Source organism: Cryptotermes secundus, unplaced genomic scaffold (assembly GCF_002891405.2).
Source record: "Cryptotermes secundus unplaced genomic scaffold, Csec_1.0 scaffold163, whole genome shotgun sequence".
In the NCBI taxonomy this organism is placed as follows: Eukaryota; Metazoa; Arthropoda; class Insecta; order Blattodea; family Kalotermitidae; genus Cryptotermes; species Cryptotermes secundus.
In genome coordinates, this window is record NW_019730105.1 from 362,657 (window position 1) to 388,462 (window position 25,806).

The 25,806-nt window shown below is 43.5% G+C and overlaps 1 protein-coding gene and 1 pseudogene across 2 annotated transcripts in view; one reads left to right on the forward strand and one right to left on the reverse strand.

The window, feature by feature from the left end:
• The first annotated feature begins 2,213 nt into the window (after positions 1-2,213).
• The window catches only part of LOC111866034 (solute carrier family 12 member 4), a 306,831-nt gene continuing 283,238 nt past the window's right edge, over positions 2,214-25,806 (forward strand). The window contains exon 1 of one of the 2 annotated variants that reach the window (XM_033752077.1): positions 2,214-2,542. In XM_033752077.1, the coding sequence (XP_033607968.1) occupies positions 2,389-2,542 (154 nt within the window). In that variant the 5' untranslated portion in view covers positions 2,214-2,388. The remainder of the gene's footprint in view (positions 2,543-25,806) is intronic. The other variant, XM_033752078.1, reaches the window with a different exon arrangement.
• Positions 4,722-4,839, reverse strand: LOC111866036 (annotated as a pseudogene).

Below are 25,806 nucleotides of genomic sequence, written 5' to 3' on the forward strand. Positions count from 1 at the left end.
GGTCAGGAAATTTCTTGTTGTTTAATGGAACGTGAATATTGACCTTTGTGTATGATAAGAGCCAGTCATGGACTCTGTCCTGAACCTATTCAACTCATATTAGATCTTCATACTGTGTTTCTCCATGGTCTGTTCAACACTGTCCTTTTATTTATGCCTAAGTTTCTCAAATGATCTGTCCACTGAAAACATCGTCCAAAAATTTGTTATGAATTTATTGTTCAGTCACGCATGTTATATGTTCCATTTCTTTCATCTTTTGGATTTAACCCCCTAACTATATTATGTAAATAATGCAAATTTTAAAGATACTCATAATGTTGCTTGTCCTATTCCTCTGATAATATTTAAGTCCATACATTCTGCAACTACCAGCATTGTACGATAGTGCACAATATTTCATCTCATCATCTTGCTGGCTACCTGTGAACACTCCTTCAGACCCCATTCACTGCACTGACTGAGCAGATGGTTACAGAAGAGACTTAACAGGTAATAACTCTTTTTATGCCTAGAGCGTGTGATAATAATAATGTCATAATTTCTAATTCCAGCATACTAACTAAATGTATCCATGTTAAAGAAGAAGTCAGAATTTTATATGACATGTTATTGTTTTACAGAAGTAGACAGAGAATGGCATCAGCCAATTGCTTTTAAAGATAGACCCACAATATGCAGTTGTAATGTTAAAAATATAGTGTACAGCTTTTTTTTTTTTTTGGATTTGGAATTACCTTTCCTCATTAAATTCCATCATGCTTCCCAATACATGAATATAATAAGACATATACTTAGCCCACAAATCAGTTTAGTAAATAATCTATATTAATTTATATTTATTTTATGCAGTACATTTTAAGATTATACACAGCAAGGAACAGTTAATTCTGATACATTTTATTGCATTGTAAATGGCAAGGATTTTTGTTTTATCCTAATGTTTGTATACAGGAGATGAAAAACTACCAAAATATCAGCCAGTATGGTCCAATTTGGAGATTGACATCTAGGTCTCTTAATTAAAAATCAATTCACCACTAAGATGGAGGGTTGCTTGAGAAAATTGTTACAGAAGAGAATTTTGAGACTCCCCTCACCAAAAATTTCTTCTGTTAATGCATGGTAGGATTTGTGTACCCTCAGAAATTGTCCAAGCAGAATAAAACTTGGAAGGAATTAAGGAAGGAGAAGGAGAAGGAGAAGGAGAAGGAGAAGGAGAAGGAGAAGGAGAAGGAGGAGATTCCCCAGCAATGAAAAATGCCAAAATGATCTTCACTGAAAACACTCCCTTTTTCTCACCACTGCTGTATCCAAGAAAAGAAATATATTTGGAATACTTTATTTCTATGTAAATATTTCTGCTTATATTCTCTTCCAGCACATTGGTATATAAAATTTTATTTTAATTTATATTAGTTGCAAAAAAAATATTCAATTTTCAGCAGCAGACATGTGAATGTGTGTGTTTTAGTATTTATCCCCGAATATCCCATTTCAGGTGTTTTCAATTTAATAAAAAATTTGGTTTGTCGTTTGTTAAGATTATACCTTATTCCATGGCATATGATCTTCCTTTGACGTTTCAGCTGGTATAAAAAAATTCCTTAATATGCTACTAAAAAAGGTAAGTGATGATTTTTAAGGAAATTAAATCATGGACTGGACTTTTAGCTTGGTAGCGAATTGGTTCTTATTAAACATATAGTATTTTCAAGAAAACCACATAGAAGACCAAGACTGAGATGAATGGAGATGAATGGCAGGTTTTTAGACCGACATTCAATAATTCTTAAGCGCATTGATCTACAGCTCCATGTGAAAGGCAGCCATTCAATTCGAATTTATAATTGCCGCTGTTATTCCGACATAAAATGGCGCCCCGAATTTATCTACCTACGCTGACATTGACTGGCATGGATGACTAAATCGTATGGTCGGTCTACTCTCTGTACATAGATTATTTCGGCGTTGCATCGTAGAGGACAGTCGCCTGTTCCCACTTTTACGGCGCGTGCTGGTATCTAAAAATTAAACATAGACCAGACTGGAGTAGCGTAATATCAGTGTGGCCAACAAAAGATTGCGGAATCCAAACTTCACGTCACAGCTTGGTTCGTTTCGCCAGGATGCCGCTAGATAGCGGGGAGTCAATGTCTCAAACGTCACAGGCCGTGCACGAGGCATGTACTCTTATAGGGCCATGGCGCTTCGAAGCGACAGTGTAATGTGCCAATAGGTGTTGAGATTTGGTTGTGGTTGGCGCGTAAATTAGCCGCCAACTATTCTACCGTTCGTATACAAGTGTTGTGCGTGTTTATTTTGCCTGTGCGTGAGTGCACTCTCTCTTGTGACAGGATATAAAGGTCATTTCCTTGACAGTTCAAGATGTCAGAACGATTTAAAGTGACAAAATCAGAAGATCCGAATGCATTTCCGAATTATGGCGCTACAACCGGCATGGACGCAGATGACAGTCTTGGTAAGATGATACCAGAAACAGACGCGAAACACCCACCAAGTTCTTTGGAAGAAACGATCGGTAGGAGAGAACAAAAATATGTGTACTTAACGCCTATTTCATCAAGCTTTCGCTTTCTTATATACATTTTAGTGTTCTGCATTTGTGATGCATTTCATGTAGTCAAGTAGGCCCATGTATTTCGAGTAGCTGCAATGTGTACGCTTTTTTTTTTCTTGCTGTAATTTTTTTCGTTCGCTCCGCTTTATCGTTTTTCCTATGAGCTTAAATTAGCAGTTCTCAGTAGTGGTTTTAGAGCTAGGCTGGAACGCTTTAACCTTATCTATATGCTACATTCGACCCACCCTTATATCAAGTTTCCTTCTCTTCACACTGCCTCCCCACACCGCTGGATCTAGAACTGATACAATACTGAAATGGCCATGCATGCTTTAATGTTATTTATAAGTAAGAAACTTTTTTGATATTCATTAAGAAATAATGCAATTACTGTGTGTGTGATGTACTTCAATTTTTTGAAACTTAAAGAGAACTTAAAACTGTTAAGAAGTCTGTAGAGAACATGATTTGCCGATTAGAGTTACATACGAGCTTTCACGTAGGATATCTGTTGTGAAGCATGATTTCCATGAAGCAGGCGTTAGATCGCTTTGAGTTGTTTATAGTCGATCAAGAAACAGCAGTGAGAAGGAACAAAGAAAGAAACACGTTTAAAAATAGTTCAGTGCATTCAATAAGGGTCAATGAAGTATGCAACCTTGTTATTTAATTCAGTGGCATTCGTAAACGTTAATTTAAAACCTGTTTTTTATCCTTTGTCAGTACACAATGCTGTTCGAAAGACTGTAACACAATCTCATACGTATAATTTTAGTGGCTTTGGATTACAGGCAGGGTAAATGTAGGTATGTACTGTAGATAACGTGCTTTCAGACATGGAAAACTAAGGTCGTTGAAGGGATTAAAAAAAAAAGCAAACAAACAAACTAAAGTTCTTCGAAAAGATGGATTGGAAAAGGCGTCGCTAGGAGGGAAAGGTACGTAACAACAATATCAGTGTCTACTCGGAAGTTCATGCACAACCTGGTTACGTAATAGGATTACAAGTTAACGTGCTACCAGTAAGTGCAATACGTGAGTCATACGTACTAGTATGTGCCGCTGTCGGCGTACGTAAAGTTACGCAGACTTAACGTTAGCTACACTGCGCGCTAAGACTAGATGTGTGAGTGCCCATTCGACCGAACGCTAACATTGCTATACTGCGGGTAGCAATGTCTTGTCTGACTGCCTAATTTCACGATCGTACAAAATTACGACACCATTGACTATAAACAAGTTTCAGTAAGAAGAAAGCAGTCTTCTGGGATTTGTCACCGCCGTGAAAGCCTCAAATCTTAACAAGTTTCAGTGTGTTAGTCGAATCGTTTTTAATTATTTCTTCCTTATAACCAACGTCATAGAAGTGAGCCCCTGTTGAGAAGCCACCAGTCATGCAGCTATTCAAGAACTTTCCCAACATTTTATGGAACTCTAACGTTCATTACCGTGTTCACAAGAGCCCTCCACTGGTCCCTATCCTGAGCCAGATCAATCCAGTCCAAACCACTTCATCGTATCTCTCTTAAGATCATTTTAATATTATCAACCCACCTACGACTTGGTCTTCCTAGTGGATTCTTTCCTTCAAGATTTTTCACCAGTATCCTATATGCATTTCGTTTCTCGGCCATTCGTGCTACATTCCCTACCCATTTCATCCACCTTGACTTGATCATTCTAAATATGCTTGGCGAAGAGTACAAGTTACGAAGCTCCTCCTTACGTAGTTTTGTCCAACCTCGTTTATTCCTGTTATTATCATTAATAATATTATTAGTATTATCCTTATTTATATTCCGTTTTTTATTTTTATTTGTAGGCAGAAAATATTGTCAAATATAATACTTGTGTAACAAACATAATAATCCTTAAAAAGGTTAAGTTATCCCTGTGCTTAACTAGTTAAGCACTATGTAATGAAGACATCCATATTCTTGAGCTCAGCAGTAGTTGGAGGTGAGTGGTCAGCTTCATACCCCGGCCGCCTTACCGCCGGTCTTGAGGTTATGGAGAGGAGAAAAATCTTGCCCCAACCGGGAATGGAGAAAACCCGCCCCAGCTCCACTTTATCCACCACAAATCCCACTTGACCAAACCCGGGCCGCCGCTGTGGGTAGCCAACGACTAACCGCTTCAGTGCCAGCAGCACGCGGTGTTTGCAAGTGGTCACCCATCCAAGTACTAACCAAGCCCAATGTTGCTGAACTTCGGTGATCGGAGGAAACCGGTGTTTTCTACATTGTATGGCCGTTGGCTCTGGTAACGTTCGTTCCTTCTAACATGCGTCCTCGTTCAAAATGTAGACATTGTTAGTCACAAAAATCGGAGAAACGTAATTCTCAGTCACACCATACATTTTTGATTACAAAATTTATGTAAGTGGCGATGATAAATAATTTTGAAGTTGCTAGAAATTTGACGTCATTCTGAGGAAGACTTTTTTTTTTACCTCTTGAATTAATGGAGAGAAGAGTTCAGTGGAAACTAGCCCCTAGAAGGAAATGAAAAACGTTGCTAAATGCAGGAATATAAGTTCAGGCTGGATCGTTGTAATTCGAACCCCTTTTAATTTTTTTCCTCACCTCCTTGAAACAGGAGCAAAGAGTTGAACAGGGCATTCCGTTCATGGTTTAGAACCACACAACTTACACTTCAGTAATTTTGTTAGTAATGAAGTCGGCCTTAGTTTGTAACTTTTCTGCTATCATGAATTGGATACAAGTAAAACTATCCCTGTAACAGGCCGTGGAGGCCCATAGGGTTGTGAGATGTCGAGGCTCCCACATTTTCTCTAGACAATCGGCTCACAGATGGCGGTGAGGTTGTCAGCCTTACGCGCCGGCCGCCCTTTACACCCAGGAAGATTCCTGATACTCATTTCTGTTAGAAGCTGAGTCGACGCCAGGGCCATAATGCGGCTTGAAGGATTAATCAGTTGAAAAATCCAGTTACCTGATCGGAAATTGTTCCGGTTTTCAATTCTAAAACATTGACTGTATTAGACATTTATTCCTTTTATGAGTGATCAACGTACCTACGTGTGGTCTGCAAACAGAGGACAACGTAGTACAAAATCTCCTGGCCCGATTAATAATGCAATGCACCGCCACTGATCGTACCCATCTTAGTCCGCCCGATCTTCGTAACTTGTAGCCTTAATTCAACATTTCTCCGCCAGAGTGCTGACATACTCCCCGCGTACCGTCACTGTTCTGCCGAACATATATTTGGAAACCAATGCTCGAAAATCTTCCTTCTTGTGTGAGTTACGTGCATATGTACGCAGAAGTTCTGTACCCTGCTCCGGAGTCCTTAAGATTATGTAAACATGTTTAAACATGTCAGTACATTCCGTACTCATCTTCTTGTGAAATGTTTGTTTTAATAGGAAATATGGGACAAGTTGTTTGCTTCTGGGTATAATATATGGTTCACATCGGCTTTAAACTGGCAGCTAAATCAGATATGAAAATCGAAATTACGTACTCAGCGATCGATTTTTAAATGCGACCACCAACTTTTTCATAAATATTTCTTCTTTTTCTTTGGCGTTTATGGAGCAAACAAGATGGGAAGAATTTTGGTTGTCACATCGGTATTCAGATTACAGTCTTCTGGAATGTGACGCGATAATGTACAAACCAGCCTGAAGTGTAGACAGTATTGAGTTTAATATAACGTAGAAGTCATATTTGACTGATTAGGAACAGAATTAAACTCTCCCCCACAACGTCTGATGTAGACCATTTCTACCAAGTTTCATAGAAATGCGTCAAGCAATCTCAGAGACGAATCGTGCACGTTGTCAAACAGATGCGACCTCCCCATCATGCATTCAGATTATCTATAGAACTTCTGCTCTCTTTGTAATGTAGCTTACTGTAAAATCGGTCGAGAGGCCCCTAAGGTTGTGAGATGTTGAGGTTCCCACATTTTCTAGACAATCGGCTCACAGATGGCGGTGAGGTTGTCAGACCTACGCAGCGGCCACCCTTTACCGCCAAAAAGATTCCTGGTACTCATTTCTATAGAGGCTGAGTCGATCTCAGGACCATAGCGTGGCTGGAAGGATTAGGTAAACTGAGAAATCCAATGACCTCATCGGGAATGGAACCCGTAACCTTCCGGCCTGTAGCACAGTGCCTCAACAACTACGCTCCCGCGTGCCCCATTATTATTATTATTACTGGTTCTGTTCCGATCGACGCGTATTACGAAACGAGCAGATATCAGAAGTGCGAGGGTCAGAGGGGTCTGTTTGAGATGGGTTGAAACGAACGGAGATGGCGCCTCAGTGACAGCACAGGCCTGTCACATGCCAGCTGAAACTGTCCTGCCGCAGGAATCATGCACCCAGGGACACACCGACAGGTCGAGATGCTGCAACCCGCCTTTAAGCAAAGCACTATCTTTGTTAGCATACAGATAACGACCCTGACACACTTTCAAGGCATTATGTACGCTGAAAAAAGGATTTTGCGGGGTTGACGGAAAATTCTCTCGGATTTTGCGAGAAACAGATTTTTCTTTACGAGTTGCCAGAGTTTAATGAAAGTATTACCATGTTCACGCCGGTCACAGTAGCCAAGCGGTCTAAGGCGTGTACTGTCTTTGCTCGCTCGGAAGCCGGGATCGTGGCTACGAATCCGACACAAAGCATGGATGTTTGGTATGTGTATGCGTTTATTCTGTGTTTGTGTTGTCCTGTGTTTAGGTAGAGGCATTGCGACGAGCTGATCACCCGTCCAAGGACTCCTCCTGTCTCTAAAATGATCATGAAACTGAAAATCAGAGGCCAGGGCCCAAGGGGTTGTAGAGTCAGTGAAAAAATAATTTGCCGTGTTCACAGGAGCCGGGATGGTTCAGTTATTGGATTTAAGTAAGAAGATTGCATGAGACACACTAGCAACTTGGAACTTGGGAACCATCCCAGAATTTTTTTAGAGACTGAGGAAAACGGAGAAAATCTGCATCGAGATGGCCGGTCGCAGGACCTCCCGGATGCATACTGACTTCCAGACAGCAGTCGGGCGAACAGAAGAATAAGTTAGATTCCCTAACTTGTCCCTGTTACTGAATTTCTTCTGAATAATATATACAAATTCAGTTCGTACCTCGCAGGGAATACATTACGTCACCGCTACAAAGCCCACCCGGTTAACGCTGCTTAGAGTAAGAATCCCTATTTATTGTGAGAACCCTAAGAAACATAAATACACTCTGGGCAGAATGCAGTGTTCTAAAGTATATAGTACTCTTCTCCAAGTATAATAAGAATGATCAAGTCAAGGAGGATGAGGTGGGCAGGGCATGTAGCACGAATGGGGGAGACGAGGAATACGTATAGGATATTGGTGGGAAAGCCTGAAGGAAAGACCAAGGCGTAGATGGGTGGACAATATTTTTAAACGGATCTTAGANTCACCCGTCCAAGGACTCCTCCTGTCTCTAAAATGATCATGAAACTGAAAATCAGAGGCCAGGGCCCAAGGGGTTGTAGAGTCAGTGAAAAAATAATTTGCCGTGTTCACAGGAGCCGGGATGGTTCAGTTATTGGATTTAAGTAAGAAGATTGCATGAGACACACTAGCAACTTGGAACTTGGGAACCATCCCAGAATTTTTTTAGAGACTGAGGAAAACGGAGAAAATCTGCATCGAGATGGCCGGTCGCAGGACCTCCCGGATGCATACTGACTTCCAGCCAGCAGTCGGGCGAACAGAAGAATAAGTTAGATTCCCTAACTTGTCCCTGTTACTGAATTTCTTCTGAATAATATATACAAATTCAGTTCGTACCTCGCAGGGAATACATTACGTCACCGCTACAAAGCCCACCCGGTTAACGCTGCTTAGAGTAAGAATCCCTATTTATTGTGAGAACCCTAAGAAACATAAATACACTCTGGGCAGAATGCAGTGTTCTAAAGTATATAGTACTCTTCTCCAAGTATAATAAGAATGATCAAGTCAAGGAGGATGAGGTGGGCAGGGCATGTAGCACGAATGGGGGAGACGAGGAATACGTATAGGATATTGGTGGGAAAGCCTGAAGGAAAGACCAAGGCGTAGATGGGTGGACAATATTTTTAAACGGATCTTAGAGAGATAGAATGGGATGATATGGATTGAATTGATCTGGCTCGGGATAGGGACCATTGGATGGCTCTTGAGAACAGGGTAATGAACCTTCGGGTTCCATAAAATTCTGAGAAATTCTTGAGTAGCTGCAGAATTGGTAGCTCCTCAAGAAGGGCTCAGCAGCATGAGTAAGTATGTAAGTAAAGTATGTGGCCGCGCCATAGGTCAAGCGGTTAGTCGCTGGCCTCCCACCGCGGCGGCGCTGGGGCAGGTTTTCTCCGAGTACTTCAGTTTCCCCTGCCAATCTTCATTCCACGAATTGCTCCACAATCACCCTCACCTATCATCTGAGACTGGTACAATAGGCCAGAAGTGGACGCAGTACAAGGGACTTAGTCCCACCCCACTAGCAATAAAAAGAAAGTAAAGTATGTGGTACATTTAGTGACCATTGGGCTTTAAAACGTTAATGAATGAGATGTGGAGCCGTTGACGTTATTTTTGATACATGGCTGTAACATGACACGTGGTTACAAACTCTAGAAATAACCTGCGGTTTACAGGATACCCAGAAATAACACGGGAAATACGTTGGATCGTCACCCAACATAGTTAAAGAAACTTTGAGCCTTGGGTGAGTGGGTGTGTTACTGAGTTGCATAATGTACTGACCGTGCCGAGAGTGTAGCCTGTACTCTGACCTATTGACACTTCAGGTAAATGTGCCATCAATAAATAAACAAAAACAAATACGTAAATAAAGTATTTACTAACTCTAGAAATAACCTGCGGTTTACAGGATACCCAGAAATAACTAGATCACGCATGTGAGCATGCCCTNAGCATGAGTAAGTATGTAAGTAAAGTATGTGGCCGCGCCATAGGTCAAGCGGTTAGTCGCTGGCCTCCCACCGCGGCGGCGCTGGGGCAGGTTTTCTCCGAGTACTTCAGTTTCCCCTGCCAATCTTCATTCCACGAATTGCTCCACAATCACCCTCACCTATCATCTGAGACTGGTACAATAGGCCAGAAGTGGACGCAGTACAAGGGACTTAGTCCCACCCCACTAGCAATAAAAAGAAAGTAAAGTATATGGTACATTTAGTGACCATTGGGCTTTAAAACGTTAATGAATGAGATGTGGAGCCGTTGACGTTATTTTTGATACATGGCTGTAACATGACACGTGGTTACAAACTCTAGAAATAACCTGCGGTTTACAGGATACCCAGAAATAACACGGGAAATACGTTGGATCGTCACCCAACATAGTTAAAGAAACTTTGAGCCTTGGGTGAGTGGGTGTGTTACTGAGTTGCATAATGTACTGACCGTGCCGAGAGTGTAGCCTGTACTCTGACCTATTGACACTTCAGGTAAATGTGCCATCAATAAATAAACAAAAACAAATACGTAAATAAAGTATTTACTAACTCTAGAAATAACCTGCGGTTTACAGGATACCCAGAAATAACTAGATCACGCATGTGAGCATGCCCTAGATGATCGGTGAGGGTGATTGTGGAGCAATTGGTGGAATGAAGATTGGCAGGGGAAACCGAAGTACTCGGAGATAACCTTCCCCGTGGTGGGAAGCCAGCGACTAACGGCTCGAGGTATGGCGCGACCCAGGATAGACGTTAGTAACGGTCTACATGACTACTTTGTGTTGTAAACCAGAAGATACGGCAAAGTTGTCCCTCTATCACGCCATGAAAACGTGTATCTCCACGATTCTTGAGCTCGGCATTACATGGAGATGATCAGCTTCACGCTCCTGCCTCTTTACTCCAAGAGAAACAGCCTCCGGTACCCACTGAATAGGAGGCTGGTTGAGTTCCAGAGCCGGAGAAGAGAAAAATTTTGCCTCTGCCAGGAATCGAACTCCGGCCGTCCAACCCGTTGCTATACCGACAGATCTATCCGGGATCTGAGCCAGATGTTCATAATCTAAATTTTCGCCTCCTTGAAAATAACACGTTTGTCTTTCTCTTCACTGATATTGCGATACTGTGTTCACTGTTGCTTATTTTGTGACTGAGGAAATGTAAGCGTTGGGTAAGAGTGCACACGTCATGCTCGGTAAGTAACGTAGGACAATGTTTCTCTATGTTGCGCAATCAGCCGGTTTCCCCCCTTCAATCAAACTACAGTATTGGCGGGCTCTATTCACGTGTGCATTGCGGGTCACGGTCACATAGATCCAGGGGATTGTTACCTACGGATAGTTGTTCAAACATCCAACACTGAGCCTTTGCCGCGTATGGTTTCGCTCGGTTCAGAGGGATCTAGCGAGCTTCTGGTGTTCAGAAGAGCGAATGGGCTGGGACACTGGCAAAGCAATAAGATCAAATCCAGAGTAATGAAACACGATGTAAATAACTAACTCAAATATGTATCCGCATGTAAAGGTAAAGTTATCCCTGTGCTTATTTAAGCATCACGCCTTGAATACGTATGGAGGAATTGAGGTATAGCTCCACAATTCTTGTTCATGGCCCTATATGGAGGTGAGTGGTCACCTTCACGCCCCAGCCGCTTTACCCCCGCAGAAAGAAGCCCTCTGTATTCATTGTATAGGAGTCTGGATGGGTCCTAGAGCCGGGAATCGAACCCTGGCCGTCCAGCTCATCGCTATATCGACTAAGTTATCCCGAACTAGGCCAACATACAGATGGCCACTATTCTAATCTACTATCATTACTAAGATTTTTTCCAACCGGACAGGTTAGTGTGGCGGTAACACTCTAAACTCGTATTTGGGAAGTGTTTGCTTCGAATCTTGACCGGAAAACCGTCTGTCGTGGCAGGTTTTTCGTGGTTTTACTTAGTTCCTTCAGGCAAATACAAGTGTAACGCTTCGATTTCGCCAGGGCTCCTTCAGAATCATTAGTCATCCTCTCATCCGATGTTGTATAGCCTGAATACTGATGACAGCCTCGTTAGAGAGCCGTCAGAAGTCAGGAAATTCGTCAGAAGAAGCCAGTAGTTGGGAACGGACAAAGTTATTCCGTGACCGTCAGTCCCATTAATGTGAGCAGCGATGTAGACGAGACGAGATGGAGGACGCGCTCCGGTGGATCAATACAAACTTAGTTACTGATGCTGCTCCTGACAGCCGAGCGTTGGCATCTTCCGTTTACCTGCGCCGAATCGCGAAGTCGAGGGAGAGGCTCTTCTCTGCACCCTTCTTGAGGAACCGCCAATTGTACAGCTACTGAAGAACTTCCCAGCATTTTATGGAACCCGAAGGTTCATTACCGCTTTCACAAGATCCCTCCACTGGTCTCTATCCTGAGCCAGATCAATCCAGTTTATCCAAAGAATCCTTCCAGGTCTTAGGAGCCGGTATAGTGACAGGCTACGGGCTGGACGACCGAGGGGTCGGAGTTTGAGTCCCATTAGGGTCACAATTTTTTTCTTCTGCACGTCCAGACCGGCTCTGGGGTCCACCCAACCTCCTACCGATTGGGTACCGGGGGGCTTTTTCGCCAGGAGTAGAGTGGCCGGGGCGTGAAGCTGACTACTTACCTCAAGCTAGTTCGGAGGTCAAGAAGATGTGGATCTATACATCCATTCCCCCATACGCCTTCATGGCATAGTGCTTAATTAGTTAAGTACAGGGACAACGTTTACCTTTTATCCATCCAGGTCCGAGTTCCTTTCTGACATTTCATAACGAGCTTATTTTTTATGGTGAGGATTTGCTAGTCCTATGTCCAACACCCAAGCTGGAGGACCACCCATTATCTGCTGTCTGCGACTGCTTATTCAGTATATTCGCAGCTACCCTCCATATCTGGAGGGCGTCTCCTTCCGCAACCTGAGGACGCGCCATGCTGTGGTGACAAGGGGCCCACCTAACATGGGTGTACGCCCTTATGCTTCACTTTTGTCATCCCCCTTATCATCATCATCATCATCGTCCACTTGAAGGCAGGTCTTTGTTAGATTTGAGAGTTTTTTCTTGTGGGATATAACACCATGTAGTACGGCGAAAGTCAACCGACTTTTCGGAAGTAAATGTCGCCTTCATCTTCAGGATAGAAGAATAAGCCATGCAAAAAATCAGCATGAATTAATTAGCAAGCAGATGGAGGTGACATGTTCCTTCTAAACGTCCGTTGACTTTCAACGGACTACGCAGCGTTATATCCCATAAATACCGCTGTGAGAAGATCGGACGCTACATTTTATTGGCTTGTTCCTTCTCAAAGGCTACCGCCTCATCGACTTGTCGGCTGTCCAGCTTTTATTCGTCCAGGTGAGTCTTAACTTTTGGGGTGAGTCTTGAAGAGTCCATTCTGAAGATGTGATTATGCGTCTTGTTTCTGTAATGGCTCGGATTGGTTATTCTGAAGCGCGTATCTGTAATCGTGTGAAACGTCGCAAAAACTCTTTGATATTCCTGTACTTTCTATGATATTAGTAGCATCGGGACTGTACAAGCGTCAAATGGTAAGATGATTCACGAATGATGGATTGCAAAGGATTTGGAAGGAAGAGGCAATGACACGCTTCTAAGTAAAATCTGGCATCTTGCTGGAGGATCTGAGGAAAATCACGAAGATTTTTATTCAGGATGGAAATTGTCCCTTCCGAGATTCGAACTGAACACCCCCAAAATACGAGTCTAGAGTGTTACCGTTACATTACCCCGCTTGGTTTCATACACATGAATTGCAATATCTTTTTTAAGCCTATTTTCCGTATTTCTAAAACACAAATTAAAGGAGGGTTATGAGATCACCTTGCTGTCTGTGGATTCTTCCCAGTTCTTTGGTTTTCTGTGTAGCCCGTCTCATATGAAATGAAAATGGGCAATTCTTCCCAGAACATATTTCTATTTAACGTTGCAGAAAGAACTTTGCATTTACCAGGGGAAAAAATGTAAATATTCTCGCAAAGAAGCGAAAAAATGTTAATGTCACAGAGGTTTAAAATATTATTCTGTAAACTGAAACTGTGGGACACTCCTCTATGTGTTATTTTCCATGGAAACTTTTTTTTTCCGACCCCTTCAGGTCGTAACGTCGTGTGGGTGAGCGGTCGTCTCTTGTTTTTGTGCCCAGTTATTTTGCTTCCCTCCTTCCCTTCGCCCTCCCCACCCCCTTGTGGTTGAACCCCGTAAAATTGTAAAGAGAGTGACATGGACGCATCTACAGGGTAGTTACGAATGCTTTGATGATGTTATGCTGGCGGCATGATGCTCTAGGGTTATTAATCATTTAATGACTTTTCCCGCAATCTCATATGCATGCCCATCATTCAGTTACATGTGGCGTGTGATTTTCTTGTGTTCTTGCACCATTCCATGTGCTGATCTTGCACTTCCCACGTTTTAATATTCACTTACTCTTAACACACACGTATATATGTATATATATACACCCAGGCTTGTATACTGTCATGTGATGGGGTGACTGTAGACGGGGATTGGATTATTAATTCTATTTACTGAACACTTACGGATCCTAAATACAAGTAACTACAACGCTAACGCTAATTCACACACTCTGCAGCTCACTACAGCTTGTACTAAGTCTTCTCAGTCTGCTGTGTCTTCACCGGTTGTCGCCTGGTAAAGGCTTCCAACGCCGTAGCTTCCTCAGCTTCCGTGTTGACGTCCTTACTGATCTCAAAGAAACAGGATGGGGTAGTATAGATTGGATTGATCTGACTCAAGTTAAGGACCGTTTGAGGGTTCTCGTAAACACGCTAATGAGACTTTGGGCTCCGTAAAATGTTGTGAAGAGTAGCTGAGCGACTAATGGCTTCTCAAGAAAGACGCAGCTCCAACCCAGTTGCATGCAGTTGTTTCGGGTTCTTATAAGGAGACGTAAGTGTCATTTATAGTCCCCCCCCCCCCCGAGGTATAATTATTGCGAAATCTTCCAGGAAGACTGGAGAGAGTATCTTTCTCCTGAGTGTCTGACAAACTGGATCCCAGCGACTATTCCAGACAGAAGTACTGAATCATATAGCCACGTGATAAAGTGCGCACACTCACCAGTGTCGTTGCAGTAGCTTCACTTCAGTTGTCAGATCTCACGCGCCTACGGTACCCTCCGGTAGCCTCAAATTTATACCAGGTTTCATGTTCGTCTATCAGTTGACGGGGATACAGAGACACTTTGGTTTGGTACAAAAAGTCTGTATGTCCGTATTAAACATGGACAGCGATCTCTGATATGAAACGATTATAGCTCAGTCGGTATAGCGACGGGCTACGTGCTGGACGGCCCGGTTTCGAATCCCGCAAGGGAAAGATCTTTCTCTTGACACCGTCTAGAGGTTGGGTGGGGCCCAGTGCTGGTCTTTACGTCTTGGAGAACAGAAAATTCTTGACCCTACCGGGACTCGAACTATCACTCCTCGGTCCTCCATCCCGTAGCCAGTCGCTATACCGACTGCGTTATCCCGGCTCCCCTCATGTCGTAGTGCTTAGTTAATTAAACGCAGGGACAACTTTGCCTTTCACCTTTATTTGTGTGTACACATTTTCTGAACGTCTTATACATGCAGCTGTGAATTGCGCGTCAATAAAACCAACCCAGAAAAAGTGTAACGAGGGAGAACTGCGGAGGTCCAGTTCTGCCTAGAATTACAGATGAACGGAACGAAGGTTCCTGCAATAGTACAGAATGGCGCATTAACATCAACACACATCACTCGAAAAGAGTGTCGGGAGTCGATGTGCTATCCTTTCGCGGAGACCCATTCCAATCTCAGTAAGAGCACATTACTGTCTTCCAGGGTCTAGCGCCGTGTAGTCCGCTAGCAAAGTATCGACGTTTTGGAGGAACCAACTTCGTGATTTCTCTCAGTACCGCCAGGCAAATGTCGAGGTAATGCATCTGTTAGAATATTATCACCTCTTTCTGAAGGTTTTGAAGGTAAAGTTGTCCCTGTGCTTAACTAATCTAGCACTGCACCATGAAGGCATATGGAGGAATTGAGTGACCTCGGCAGTAGTTTGAGGCGATTGGTCAGCTTCACGCCCCGGCCTCTTTACTCCTGGGGTAATAACCTGTGGTACCTATTGGATAAGAGGCTGGGTGGACCCCAGAACCGGTCTGGACTACGTGGAGAAGAGGAATTCCGTGACCCAAATCTTTCTGCTCAGTCATTCACTCATGGAGCTGAGCCCTTCTTGAGAAGCCGCCAGTTGTCCAGCTACTCAAGAATTTCCGAGCATTTTATGGAACCCGAAGGTTCATTACCGTGTTCACAAGAGCTCTCCACTTGTCCGTATCCTGAGCCAGATCTATTCAGTCCATACCATCCCATCCTATCTCTCTAAGATCCATTTTAATATTGTCCACCCACCTACGTCTTGGTCTTCCCTGTGGCCCCTTTCCTTCTGAATTTCCCACCAATATCCTGTATGCATTCCTCTTCTCTCCCCTTCATGCTACATGTCCTGCCCATCTCATCCTCCCTGACTTGATCATTCTAATTATACTTGGGGAAGACTACAAGTTATGAAGCTCCTCATTACGCAGTTTTCTCCAACCTCCTGTCACTTCNATACGTTCCTCCGAAACGTCGGTTAACACCACATATACACGGTGCCAAATCCCAGAAGACTGCTTTCTTCATAGTCACCGCCGTGAAAGCCTCAAATCTTACACCCTCAGTCTATGTGCCTCTCTTAATGTAAGAGACCAAACTTCACACCCATACAGAACCACAGGCAAAATTATAGTTTTGTACATTCTAATTTTTATGTTTTTTGACAGCAGATGAGAAGACAAAGGGTTCTGGACTGAATGGTAGCAAGCATTACCCGAGTTCAGTCTCCTCTTAATTTCCTCCGGAATCAGGTTTTGATTTGTTATCGTCATTCGCGAATATCTGAACTGTGCCACATTTACGGAATACCGCAAGAGGCCTGGGACTCAGAAACTTCAAACTCGTATCTCCATGTGACTGTTCGCTACGTACGCTGATAACTTTGTAAGATAACGCGCAGAGAATATCATTATCCCTGCGTCGTTGCAACGCTTGTCGGAAGGGCCGATACGGACTCAGGACGCCCTTGAAGCCGTGGTTCGGTTTTGACATGGAGACTGCAGAGTGAAAGCGACAATCGATAATTCAGAAGCTCCATCAGGCTGTGTTCGGCGTAACCGCCCTCGGTTCCGTGTTACTTGGATAAAACATCCCGACGGGAACTGCCAGGCACTGCCTTGAGCAGCCACACTTGATCAAGCTGTTATAAAGTTTCGTTACAACCTGCCGTCCTATATATTTTGCTGCTTCCATCTTCAGGATAACCCTAAACGTACTTGTTACTTGTGAGGTTTTGTCGTCAGTGACTATGAATGGTATATGTGGTCTCGTGTAGTCTCATGTAAGCTCAGTTTCGGAGGAATATTTCGCCTCCATTTTTAGGGTCGAAGTGTAAAGCAAACAACCAGCAAGGCGCTTATTCTTCGATGATGAATATGTAGGTAGTTCCTTCGAAATGTCGGTGAACTACCCCATTACATAGCGTCACGTCGCAGAGGTTATCTCAGCCAAGAGAGAAAACCGACATCGTTCGTTCACTTGCGGCATAAAGATGTATTGGGGAGTGGAGATATAGATCCACTGTTCTTCTCCTCGACACTAGACGGAGGGTAGTGGCCAGAGTGACGCCCCGGCCGCTTTATCCTTCGCGGAAAGAGCCCCAGGTACCCATTGGTTAGGAGGCTGGTTGAGTCCCAGAGCCGGTATGGACGCTGTTGAGAAGAGAATAATCTCTTTCCCCTGACGGGAATCGAACCCCGGCCGTCCACCCCGCAGCTCGTCCCTATAAGGACTGAGCAATCCCGGTTCACGTAATTGTTACGAGTTAACGAACACCGTACCGCAATTACTGTGCTGGATACCAGGGTGTCACACTCAAGGGTTGTTTCGTGTCAGACAGCAATTTGCAAACACGCTTCGGTATACCGGTATAGCGCAAAAATCAGTACCACAATAGAACCGAAAACCTAATGTAAAACATTGATGCAAAACACGTCACGGTATTTATGTGGTACACTGATATCGGGAGATATCCAAAAACCTTGAAGACATGTCATAAATATAATATCTTTACTCCGTGTTCCGTGAAGGCATTTTCGTAAGGAGATAGCCAGCCAGGACAGTACTTACTCACTCGTGGAGCTGAGCCCTTCTGGGGGAGCCTCGACGTCTCACAACCCTATGGGCCTCCACGGCCTGTTACACATCCTTCTTAGGCCCAAGTATTCTTCTCAGCACCTTGTTCTGAAACACCCCCCAGTCTATGTTCTTCTCCTAAATTTACCACAGCCATACAGCGCTACAGCCGGTCACGGTAGCCGAGCGGTCTAAGTCATGTACTGTCTTCTCTCGCTTGGAAACCGGGATCGTGGGTTCGAATCCCACTCAGGTCATGGATGTTTGTGTGCGTTTTTCTGTGTTTGTGTACAGGTATAGGCCTTGCGAGGAGCTGATCACCCGCCCAAGGAGTCCTACTGAATATGTAAGATCTAGAAAAACCGAAGTGAACGGAGAAGTTCATGGAGGTAGGCCTAGGCCCACTGGGGCTGTAGTGCCAAGAAAAAAAAAATACAGCGCTATCGGTCAAATTATAGTTTCATATGTTAAGGTTAAGTAACCTAGCGTGCTTTGTTGGGAATTTTTACTAAATGTCTTGCTTCACATGCATCAGTTTATTGCAGAACAAATATTTTAACTGAGGAATTTGAATATTGAACAGGCTGCAGGCTGCACGGTCGGGGTTTCGGCTCCAGCTAAGGATACAGAATATTTTCTCTGTCACCGCAGTCGCTCACGCAACCTCCTATCCCGTGGATAAAGGGGAATTTTCCCCTGGGATAAAGTGGATGGGACGTGAACCTGATCACTCACCTCCATCTAGTTCCTATGTTAAGAAAGCGTGGAGTCATGACTCCACTCCATCATACGTCTTTGTGGTGTGGTTAGTAAGCATAGGGAGAAATTTATATTCCTACGTTTTAATTCATGACTCTAGGATCCACCGAATCTCCTATCCAATGTGTAGCAGGGGGCGTGATGATGATCACTCACCTCCAACTACTGCCGAGGTCAAGAAAATGTGGATCTGTACATCCACTCCTCCATACGCATCCATGGCGTAGTGCTTAATTAGTTAAGCACAGGGACAACTTTATCGTTTAACCTATACGTTTTAATTTATGGCTCTTAATAGAAGTCTGAATAGGAACGTATAGAGTCGTCGCGTTTTTGTGTGGCACCCTGTGAAGCGCAATACTGGAAAGAATTATGCAATATTAAGTGACACAATTAAGACGGCAGCTTTACAAAGGAATTAAACTTCGGAACAATTCTGTTATTTCTTGTTACACTTATTTAAACACTGTTCATTTGAAGCAGGAGATAAATAACGGATTAATTTCGCTGAGCACTTCGAATTGTTTCTAAACAAGGCATTGATGACATAACAACAGCTGGCGGTCAGTCGCCAGCAACAGTTGAACCGTGTCGTTGTCTGGCTGAAGCTGGAGACAAGAAAAAGAACCGTAGAGACAGTGTAAGCGCTTTGAACTGCTTCTAACCGATGCGCTTTTTCTCCAAACTCTGTTGCGTCCACAATGGTCATGTTGTGAGCAATTTGACAGCCACCCGTATCTGAACACGTAATCTTGCGCGTCATAGCAGGGAAATGCTCTTTATAAAGACGGGACACAATCCAATGTTTTGAAAGTACTGTTGGCATTAATGAAGCGTTGTACAGAGGATGACGCGATGTTCAGAGAACTCGGTAGTTAAAGAAGGCGAGGATAGAAATTTGATGTTAATGAAAAAAAGAAGTAAAGTTATCCCTGTAACAGACCGTAGAGGCCCATAGGGTTGTGAGACGTCGAGGCTCCTACATTTTCTATACAGTCGGCTCACAGATAGCGGCGAGTTTGTCAGCCTTACGCGCCGGCCGCCCTTTACCCCGCAGGAATATTCATGGTACTCATTTCTGTTAGAGGCTGAGTCGAGCCCAGGGCCATAGTGCGGCTGGAAAGATTCGATCCCGCGACCTTCCGACTTCTAGCGTAGTGTCTCAACCAACTGCGCTACCGTGTGCCCCCGATGTTAATGAAATTCATAATAAAAGGGTAAAGTTATTTCTCTGCTTAGTTAATTAAGTACTACGGCAGGAAGACGTGTAGGGGTGTGGGGGTGCTGCTCCACCACTCTTGATTTCGACACAAGATGGAAAGGGAACTGCAAGACAATTTGCTAGTTTGCATTTGCCTTCATACAGTACAGGGCCTCGCCCAGGGACCCGTGTCCCAGCCCCCGGGGGAACGTGAGTTATGTTTTATACATTCTTGTAACCGCAGGTCGAAAGAGCTTAAAAGTTCTTGACGAATTTTTGTTAAAACATTTCTGTGCATAGAATAAACTTTGTAAAATGAAAAAGTTTTGTATCTTGTGGTGTTTGGAATGCAAAACTAAACGCAGTTTTAGGTGCAAATTAAGTCACCAGTGAAAAAGGGTGCGTGCAGTCTCACTCTGAAACCAGAAGTTAGATCCACTGGAAAATATTCAGAAAAATTACTGTAAAGGCCTGCTTAAACCGCGTTTGTGGACTGTCTGTTGTGCGAGGCATGTTTGAAGTATAAAATGATGTTTGGGATTTGAGGTTCTCAAGAAGACAGGAAAATTAAAAAAAAATACAAATAAGTGCTTAACTAATTAATCAATGTGCCTTAAGGACGTATGGTGTAGTGGAGGTTTAGACTCACCATTCTTGAGCTCTGGGTGGAGGTGAATGGTCAACTTAAGGTCCCAACCGCGCTGCCTGTTGGCTAGGAAGCGGAGTGTGCCTAGGAGCCCGTTTGGACTCTGTGGAGAACGGAAAAATCTTGTCCCTTCAGGGAATCGAACGGAAAATTAAACTCCGGCGGTTCTGTGAAGATATTGTTGCCTTGAATATGACACCGTATTGTCTGGTAGATGTCATTTTACTGTCAAATATTTCTTTCCGTTGTGTTTTCGATATTAATGGCAGATATTTCGGTTAATTTTGAAGTCACATGACAGACTTGCGTAACAGTTAGTTGACCATAGATTGTGTGCCATGAAGGGAAGCACCAGTGTCAGTGACAGGAGTGGAACCCGAAACCCTACGGCATTGCCGGATGTACTGCAGTGTCTACTTCTGTGTCTACAGAAGAGACACGTGATCTCGGCGAGTCCGTTGCAGCCCTCCTGACTCAGCTTTTCACAGAAGTCGTTGAGCACATCAGCTGTGGAGCCAAAAGTTCACGTTCATTCACAGCGGATATGCTGAATCGTAATTTTCCGTTCTGCTGAATTCTCATGCTGATTTGTACGGTAGCCCAGAGCTCACTAAAGACGCTAAAGACTTGGTACATCTCCCATTGCAGCCATTTCGTTTCTGCCACGCTTAATCCGGCTGGCGAGATACAAGCTTGGAGAAAACTGCATAATATGGAGCTTCACAACTCGTACTGTTCGTCAAGGAGGATGAGATGGGAAAGGTATCTAGCACGCATGGGGGAGAAGAGGAAGGCATGTAGGATTTTGGTAGGAAAGCCAGGAGGAAAGAGATCACAAGGAAGAACTAGTCGTAGATGAAACGATAATATTAAAATGGATCTTAGAGAGATAGGATGCGGTGGTATGGACTGGATTCTGCTCAGGATAGGGACCGGTGGAGGGTTCTTATGAACACGATAATGAATCTTCGGGTTCCATAGAAGTTGAAATTCTTGAGTAGCTTAGCGACCGGTGGTTTCCCAAGGAGGACTCGGTGCAGCTAAATCAGTTTCTATAGCGACGGGCTACGGGTTGGGCGATTGAGGTTCGATTCCCAGCAGAGGCAAGAAATATTTCTCTTCTCCGCAACGTTCAGACCGGCTCTGGGTCCCACCCAGCTTCCTATCCGAGGGGTAAAGCGGCCGTGGCCTGAAGCTGACCTCTTACTTCCATCTAGTGTCGACGTTAAAAATGGTGGAACTATACCTCCACTCCCACATGCGTCTTCGTGGCGTGGTGCTTAATTAATTAAGTAACTTTACGTTTATTTTGTTATTCCAGGATCATTTTACTTGAGACACACGCGAGTCGGATTATACACATACGTGAATAAGGTCGACAGTATTGCCAGATGTGCCTTGCTTAAAGATTTAGCTGCTGAAGTTTTACTCGATGTATCGATTTTGCATTCGAACTTGGAGCCATATTAATTCCATATATCCGTAAGCTTTTTATTCACCGACATACGAAACAAATTTAAAAAAAATACAGTAAAGTTTTGTAAGAATTTTTCACAAAGTTTTTCCCCTGCAATTTTTTCAAGACGAGGATATCCTAAACGTACAAAATTGCCGTAAAGTCAGATAACTAGTCAGCAAAATGTACGTTAAGATACTTCAGAAATGTCTTTATTACTTATTGAATTTATATTTTTTTTTTAAACGAGATCCTTCATGTTCAGTGCACAAGTCGCAGAGAATGTTTTAGAGCAACTGACTTTTGGGCCACTCTGTAAAATTTGGTAGTTTTGTCGTTTGTGGTATACCTCACTGCAAAGAAGCTCGTCTAGTTGATTTTTGTGGGCTTCGAGAAAACGCTTCCTGTATTCTATCAACATCTTCCTGCGAAGTGCTCGGCCTTCTCTATACTTTTCCCTGCAGAACACTGCCAGTCTCTTGAAATTGCTTTAACCAACGTCGGATAGCATTATCTGAAGGTGAATCTTCTCCACATTGAGTTCTGTAATGACATTGCATTTTGACAACGGACTTTGTCCCCAAAAATCGAAGTACGCGCATTGCTTTCTCTTGAACAGTCGCCATTTTGAGATATGACGTCATATTTTCTACCAGACATCAATGCGGCTAGTACAGTGTTGCCAAATAAAACTTGTTGAGTTCGTTTTCATATTCCTTAAGCAGTTTTATTTTGTTTTATCCGGTTTGAAAATTATAGATCACGGAAACCCCGACAAGAATTTAGAATCACTTTAGGTTTACTGAGTGTCGTGAATTGTTTAACTGAACCCTAAAATGGTGGTGACCGTAACCTACAAAAAGATAACGATATTTACGAAGCGATAACATGATTACATAACATAAGGATATTTCACTCTCTTGCCTTTTTTTATTCCCAGAAGGAATAAATCAAGCTGTTAATTAGACTGACGCCAGGAGTTTTTCAAACGCACGTAAACCTGATCCTCTGCAACTGCGCTGTACAAGTCAAAAGTTTCACATGAAGAGGGGGGGCGGGGGAGCTTGTACAGTGAACTAAAAACCAAATTTCTTGCTCTGTAACAAGCTAGATGTCAGGTTCAGATATCAAGCCCCCAAACTTAAAAAGACATAGGCAAATGAAAGGTTGTCCCTGTTGCCGGGCTAATTAAGCACCAGGTCATGAAGACGTGTTGGGAGGCGGAGGTATAGCTCCACCATTTTTAACCTCTGCAGTAGACGGAGGTGAGTTATTGCCTTGTTCCATCGCCGCTTTACCTCCGGGAAAAGAACTTAAAGACATAGGATATGATAATGTGCTGCCTGATCTGAGCTGTCATATACAGTACTTCGGGAAGGGGGGGAGGGATGGAGCAATGCTGGAATGATGGATTATAAGGGCAAAACGTTTGTTTGTTGTCTGTTTCGTGCTGGTTTCTTGATTAGTTTACTCATAGAACGCGAAGATGGAGGCGACATTTTCCTTCAGAACATCAGATGCCTTTCAGCCGACTACACCGTTATATGCCAGGACATAGAATTCTTGACAGCCACTGCTGGGAGTACCACAATTCCTACAAAACCAAAGAAACTATAAGAAATAACGAGGCCAGCGCCATTTTGTCCACCATGAATTTCACATGAAGAACATTACTCACAACGGACAGAAAGTAAAAGAGATTTCCATTTTTTTTTGCGTCTCTGTATATCACGTAAATTTGCATCGATAGAGAAAGTTAAAGAGAGGGTGGCTTAAAGGAGGTAGTCAGAAGGAAAGAGACCACTAGGAAGACCAAGGAGTAGGTGGGTGGATAATATAAAGTGGATCTTAGAGAGATATAATGGGGTGGTATGCATTGGATTGATCTGGCTCAGGATAGGGACCAGATGAGGGCTCTTGTGAACACGGTAATGAACCTTCGGGTTCCATAAAATGCTGGGAAATTCTTGAGTACCTGTAGATTTGGCTTCTCCTCGAGAAGGGCCTAGTTCAATAAGTAAGTAAGTAAGTAAGCCGGTTCAAATTTCTGCCAGGACACCAAATATTCTGACTGATATTTTCGTGGTTTTCCCCAGTTTCTCCACGAAAATACTGATATAATACTTAAAATCTGACCACAACCCCTTGCATGTATTTTTCAATTCATTACTTACTATCATCAAATCGCCAGAAGCCGTATAGTCTGTTTTGCTACCAGAATCGCTCAGTAAGTCACAGATGAAATGATTAACATGCTTCTTGTTCAACCCTGAGATCATTTATTTTGAATTCGTTAGAGTTTCCAAGGCCCTGTCATGCGCACTGTTGTGTTACCCTCGTCAAATGTTCTTATTTAAGTCTGCACTTCTGTACAGCGTACCCAATACTAAGCCCTTCGCAGTAACAAAGGAACTCGCTGACAGTATGGGAACAGCAAAGAACTCTTTACGCCTTTCATGAGGAGGACATTCACACAATGAACTCAAACCGCAGTGGCAAGACAAGTTTACTTCGATTGGCCTATAGTCACAGTGTAGGTATTTCGAGGGAGAGTCAGTAAACAGGTCACAAATGGAGAATAAAGCAGCTGTGATGGACGTAATAGGTTGTCTATGTGTATCACTAGGTAGCAGCACAGTCCAGCTTCATGACAGTCTAGGTAGCAGATGCGCATGCGCATGTTCAGACGCTGGTTTCAGTAGTCAAAATGGCAACCGTGGCTGAGGCGTATCCTACCATAAGAGCAGCGTTCTGTCGTGCGTCTTTATGTGGAAAAGGCCATAATGGAAACGATATTGATAAAACGATGTTTCTTGTTTACGACGAGAAGTGTTTGTCGCGTAAAGCGGTTGACAGCTGGGTCGAGAAATTGTTCAGAGGAGTACACAACTGGCCCATATCCTGAGCCAAATGAATCCAATCCACACCCTCCCATCCCGTTTCTTTAAGATTCATTATAATATTAGCCACCCATCTACGTCTTGGTCTTCCAAATGGTTTACTTCCTTCAGGCTTTCCAACCGAAACTTTATATACTGAGCTCCTCTTTCTCACGCGTTTCATCCTGTACTGCGTGGTTTGATCATTATAATAATATTCGGAGAGTATACGTTATTAAGCTCCTCAGTATGGCTTTTTCTGCAGTCAGAATCCTGTTCTCAAACCGGGGAAAAGTATATTTTATTCTGTAGGCAGTTTCGATGGTTTGCTAAAACTGCATAATGACGAGCTTCGTAACGAGCTTCTTCTCCAAGTATAATTAGAATGATCAAGTCAAGGAGGATGAGATGTGCAGGGCATGTAGCACGAATGGGGGCGAAGAGGAATGCATATAGGTTAAAGGTGGGAAAGCCAGAAAGGAAGAGAGCGCTAAGAAGGCCTAGACATATGTGGGAGGATAATATTAGAACAGTCTTAGAAACATGGGACCGCCTCTGTGGTCTAGTGGTCAGAGTTCCTGGCTACAGATCCAGAGGTCCCGGGTTATATTCCCGGCGCTACCAGATTTTTTCCTGAGAAGTAGTGGGTCTGGAACAGGGCCCACTCAGCTTCGTGAGGATAATTGAGGAGCTCTTTCAAGGAAACAACGGCTCCGGTCTAGAAAACCGAGATTAAAGGCCGTGGGGATTCGTTGCGCAGACCACGTGGCACCCTCTATCGACAAAAGTTGACACTAACTTCGCCGATAAGCGGCGATCGCTCGGTCGGTATAGTTCGCTTGCGGACTACAGACCACGGATTTTTAGTTTTTTCTTAGAGACATGATGGGGCAATATGAATTGGATGTATCTGGCTCAGGGTAGAGAGCAGTGGAGGGCTCGTGTCAACATGGTAATGAACCTTCGGGTTCCATAAAATGATAGGAAATTATTGAGTAACTGACCGACTGGCGATCTCTCTAGGCAATCTTGGTAGGAGACAGGAACGTAA